Here is a 5,605-nt window from a genome sequence, read left to right on the forward strand (position 1 = left end):
ATCCGTATCAGTTACACTACGTTGACGCTGGACTAGCCGTAACTTGGTACGTTCACCTGTTGCAAGCTGGCCGTCTTGACGTTTGTGTTGTTGCTGTCGTCGTGCCAATTCAGCACGAAATTCGCGGCCTTGTTGCCCTCGTCGCGATCGTCTTTCTGCATCTAGTGCGGCCAATGCTTCGTCGATCTCATCACTCGTCGTTGTCGCCGCAATAGCCCGTCGCTTCACAACCTGGACCCGTTCCTGCTTCGTCCGTCGCCGTCTTGCCTTCGCCACGTTTCGCACTTTGGCGCCATCCGCTGCTGTCGTACTGGTCCCACCGATTTCCTCGTCGTCCGAACCGCACTCATGCATCCTCACCGCCGTATCCGCTTGATTTCCGCCATTGCTAGCTTCCACGCCGAGCATTCTCGCCGCCCGTGTGTCGCCTTCCCCAGTTAGTCGTACTCCGCCAAGAACTCTGAGGCTTTCGCCTTCCCTAGTCGACTGTACTCCATTACCTTTCTGACAATCTGCCCGTACGTAGCGCAGTGCAGCCATCGCTGGTCGTACCGTCATCACGTAGCGACGTGCTCGTTCCTCGTCTCTCCCCGCCAGTTCTCCACCCAGGCAGGCATCTGCTGCTGCTGCTTCTCTTGTAGTGGGGGATTGTTCACTACCCACAGTCGTTGGCCAACTGCCTCGCGTCGTTACCGTCTCTACATCACTCGGCGCCACTTTCTGGGGAATAGGCTCATCTTCCGGACGCAGTGACCCCCTCACTACGCCCATCCATCGTTTCCCGTAGCTGAAGTTGATTGCACCGTGCGGGTAGCCAGATACGCGTCGTTACGTGCTTTGGCCTCAGGGTCTGGGCACTCCTCCGCAAAATGACCAGACTTGCCGCACGCATAGCACCTGTTGTCCGTTATCGGCCACCTGTTTGCCCTTGCTTCTACCGTACGCATCTGGGGTTCGTCCTTTGCTGAATGAGTCGGCGCCTTGGTTTTTCTTTTCGCCGCCTTCCGTTTCTTCGCCTTCGGCTGGGGTAGTTCTCCGTCCGAGTCCGACTCTTCGCTTGAATCAGCCATCGACTGCACTATCCTCACCTTTCCTCGCTTTTCGCTGCTTCCGCGCTTACCGCCGTGGTACGAGCCGCTCTGTCTCGTTTTCTGGTTCTTCTTAGTAGGTTTACAGAATCGTCCGTTCCAGGAGCGACCGTCTGGGACGTCCCATAACCCCGTAAACTTGTTATAAACGCCTCGTGGATTCGTGAAGTACGCCACTTCGTTGTTTTCCGTTCCTGTTTGCGTCGCCATCGCATCAACAGCCGATCCTACACCCGGAATGATCGCTACCCTTCCAGTCGTGCCGTCCATGGGTACAGTGTACGCGTTTGGTGCCGTCGCCCATGACTGACCGATATTCACCATACCGCGGGCTACGTTGTCGATCGGGTCGTCTATTGCCGTGGTCTTATCCACAGCCTGTTCCAGTGTTGTCGGTACCGGTTCTTGTTTTACTAGATTCGGGTCGTCTTATCCAAATTCCGGTAGAACTGGCCGAGCAGTGTCTGTTCGCTGACGTGATTCGAGCCCGTGACGTCTCGTAATCCAGCCGCAAAGTCGGCAAATGTCTCGCCGGGGACATCATCCTTTGATACACTCTCCATTCGGTCATCACTGGGTCCGGTCGCTCACCGTATCTCCGCATCCGTGCTTCCTTCCGACGTGTTCATGTCTTCTCGCTCTCTGACAGTTCTTGATCCATCTGTACCCATCAACTCGCCGCATTATCCTGCAACTTGTTGCCTACGATGAAGTACAGCACTTTGTCCGTCCAATCTCCTCGTCCGGAGATACGAGCACCTTGCACGGCTAGGTCAACTTTGGCGATCCACGTGGAGACCGACACCGTGGGCGAGGGCTTGTACGCCGCAAGTTCCAAGTCCTTCGTTTTCTTGCGTCGTTGTCTGTGTCGTACTCTTCGTGACCGGTTAGCTGTGCTTGCTCGTCGACCGCGTCGTCTCCTGCGTCGTCTTTCGCCGCCACGACCCCGAGAGCTGTCGCTACCGCTGTCGTCGCCGTTGCTATCACTATAACTGCTGTCGCTGCTACCATCGCCACTACTGTCTGAAGGTGGTCGTCGCACTGCTCCTGCTCCTCGTCCGTCGTTGACTGCAACTCGAGCTCCATGCGTTGCCATTGGTACTGCTGCCGGTGCGGGTTGCGCTTGTGGCTGCACTACAGGCGCTGGGGCCACTCGTTGTTCCGCCAGGCCCATCGCTTCTGGTTGTTGTGGTCTCGGTGCCACAGCAACTTGTGAGGTTGTCACCGGTGGTACTACCGGTGCGGTCCTCGTGGTCTCCATCGCTCCCACGCGGGCTTCCAGTCTCGTCATTGTAGTCATCATGTGGTGGATGGCTGTCAGCAATACCGATGCGTTCGCTGTCGCTCCATCTTCCTCGGTGCTCGTCGTGCTCGCCGCGAGTCCGCCACCCGCTACTGCTGTCAAGCTAACTGCGTCAGACCTTCCAGCTCCCTCTGACGTCGAGGCTGCAAATATCGTCAGTACTGTCGTTTCTGTTCCACTGCCCGTGTACACGTCTGTCGCTGGGTCCGAAGCAGGTTGCCGACCTGGTGCTACTGGCTGCTGTGCAGTCGCCATCGTTGGTGGCTGTGCCGGTTGTCGTGCTGGTGTCTCCTCGTTCATTACAGGATCCTGTGAGATCGTCGTTTCCATCGTCGTCGTGTCCTGCTGTGCTTGTCCCGACGGCTGCATCGAGCGTGTCACCACTCCCGTAGTTATTGTCGGCACCATGATCCTTTTCGTCCTTGCCATACGTTGGGTCGTAACCGTACTCCCAATATAAACCGTATTCGTGTAACTTTATAGCCGATCTTAGTTCAGTACAACGCCCCTGTATGACCACCATGTAACGTGTCTTGGCTCCCCTGCACGCCGGGGTTGGTCGCCCAGTGCTGATGGCGCCCAAGATCCAAATGGCCGACGATGAACAACTCTGTTCACCGCGCCGGCGTGTGATCCACTGATCGCACACCTACTTTATTACTGTCCGTTTACAACCCAAATACAGATAGCGTCCTCTACGAAATGAATTCGAACCCGCCGCAGTTCAGTAAGTTTCCAGCGTCGTCCACTTAGTCACTTGGGCTCATCACGCACTTCAGACGCCGCCCTACTACGCAACCGTCAGCAGACTTGGGAGCGTTCCCCCTGTCTGTACTCCTCGCGACTGTCCTTGGTTCTCGTCCACCGAGGCGCTACCCGTTCGTCCGTCCGTCCGTTTGCGCACTACTACTCGCTCCACTGAGCTCGAGCAGCACACCGTCCAATCCGTATCCGTGGCTCGCAGTCTCCAATGCGAAGCCGTACGCGTCTTAGGCCGTCAATCTCCGAGTGAGATCGTCACCACCAATTTCAAAGGGAGGCCGACAACGCCAATTCCAAACTGCTGCCGCCGCCGCTAATCTCAAAGTGCCGACACCACTAATCTCCGAGTGATGCCTACACCGCTAATTCTAAACTGTTGCCGTCTCTGGCCTTCTCTCATCCGGGTGCTCGCCGTATCTTTTGAATTCGGATACGGGAGGCACGTACCTACCGTCCTTCAATACCGTCAGCAGCCAGATGCCACACTTCGTCAGTACCGTCCGTTCCTGGCAGCTTCTGCGCTCTGCCTGATCACCGTTTCGTTTTCCGCCCATCCTATCGTACTCGTCAAACGAGTCACCGTACTCGTCACGTCCGCTCCATCGTACACGTCCGCATCATCGTTCACGTCGGCATCATCATTCGCCGTGAACGAGCCGTCATACTCGGTCGCGTCACCGAACTCGTCCGTATCATACTTGTTACAGCTCCACGTCGCTCATGATTGGAGAATCTTGAGGTACTCGTCGCACTGAGGGGTACATCCTGTACACGTCCTCTGACAGAGTATGATTGTGTTTGTAAAAGGATTGCTTGATTTCGAAACGCCACTCTCCATCGGCGAGCTGAACGTATTGGGCATGAAATCGCATTGGGCATCCCACACTCTTCAATGTTTGTCGAGGTCTGATGCCTTTAGAACGAACGCGCTCTTTCCAGCCGTGTGTGCAAATGTACACACGCTGGTACGAGTCCAGATTTTCTGGGACAAGCGGTAACTCAGCCTTCGGTTTGCCAATGTGTTTTTTTCATCTTCGCTATCTTTAGGTTTCGCAGCCGCACATTTTGTGTCTCCAAAGTTACCAGCACGGAATGAGCATCCTGTTGATACTGCGTCAACCATTTCTCCAGATGCTTCTAGCTTTTGTAGTACTTTCGTAGCGGAAGAGCGTAGTACAATTCATCATCACTCTCGGCGTGGTCCCGCTTGCGACTTCCACTCGAGCCAGCATCACTACACTTCTCGACCCCACTGTAATTTGCAGTCGGCTGCTCACAGGCAGCCTGGATTCCCGAATCCAAATTCACATTACTATCAGCCAGTTGGGTGCTAGTTTCCATCTCTTCTGTATTTAGGTCATGTAAAATGCCCAAAATACAGAAGAGCCTGGAGAGACTGACCCTCAAGCCCAGTTGAGCTCACAACAGAACTACCAGTATACGGAAGCCGATCGTTCCCACTAGAATCTCCAACATCACTGCTGCTGCTACTGGTGGTTGCCTCTTTTTCAAGCGCTCGCAAACCCTTCGCAGTGTTCTTGGTACGAACCATGACTAAATCATGTACAAAAGCATAATAAAAACAAATTTTAGAAAAAAAGCAAATTTACCGCCATTCCGACATTGCGTGTGTATGTACGACCGTTGTAGCACTTGCCACTTGCAGCCGTTGTGTCTTCAACACGAAACGCTATTTAATAACTCGAATCCTTCTCTGAGACATAGTCATCGTCAAAACATGGTCCTTTCGTACTGCACAGCATACATGTAGTAACTGCACGTATACTCGAATCTTACCCATTACTCGTATGAGATACAATCTTAAAGATCACGGACGTAGTGGATAAGCCGTTGGGTAGCGGCGGGAGGAATGAACTACACTGCCACAGCTGGAAAAGCTGGAAAAGCAAACAAACGACACGTTAGATGCGATATAAGCCTTGGAGAATCCGAACAGCGCACGTACCGGTAGCCACACTGTGGGGGAGAAGGGGGGAGCGTATTCAAACTGTCGCGGGCAGGTCAGTGAGCTTAGTTGCCTTGAGAGAGCCGAAGGGGAGCGGCGAGCTTCTCGTCACACGCGGCGGAAAGTTGAGTGGCCACAAACACAAATCAGTTATTTAAAAATCCGAATATATTTTATTTTACAAACATGGCCAATCATGGTTAAAACCAGCGAAAAACATACTGAGAAAAACATGGACTCGAGATTTTGCGCTTTTACTTTTTGCTAGATTAAAAGAAACAATCAAAACAAGAGAAGGTTGCTTTGAACGGCCCTTAACTGGCATTTTACCTGTACACAGTGATTGAATACTACCGGTACGTTCAAGTACCTATTTTGTTAGATAGAAGTGAACCTCCCGACGGCTTCATGCATCCATCTGCCTTACATTCAATACAGTATAGATGTATCTTACCTCTCTAGTGGAGTCTGGTCTGCGTCCGTCAT

The 5,605-nt window shown here is 53.3% G+C and overlaps 1 protein-coding gene across 1 annotated transcript; it reads right to left on the minus strand.

Moving 5' to 3' along the window:
- Positions 1-3,144: 3,144 nt before the first annotated feature.
- On the minus strand, positions 3,145-5,605 carry PITG_13201 (uncharacterized protein; the record flags this gene model as incomplete). The annotated part of the gene is made up of 8 exons (XM_002899827.1): positions 3,145-3,178; positions 3,268-3,379; positions 3,718-3,870; positions 4,344-4,540; positions 4,951-5,051; positions 5,120-5,161; positions 5,450-5,489; positions 5,574-5,605. 8 exons carry the CDS (start codon positions 5,603-5,605, stop codon positions 3,145-3,147), a joined length of 711 nt encoding a protein of 236 aa, XP_002899873.1.

The sequence above is a fragment of the Phytophthora infestans genome, genomic scaffold, assembly GCF_000142945.1.
Source record: "Phytophthora infestans T30-4 supercont1.28 genomic scaffold, whole genome shotgun sequence".
Taxonomy (NCBI): Eukaryota; Oomycota; class Peronosporomycetes; order Peronosporales; family Peronosporaceae; genus Phytophthora; species Phytophthora infestans.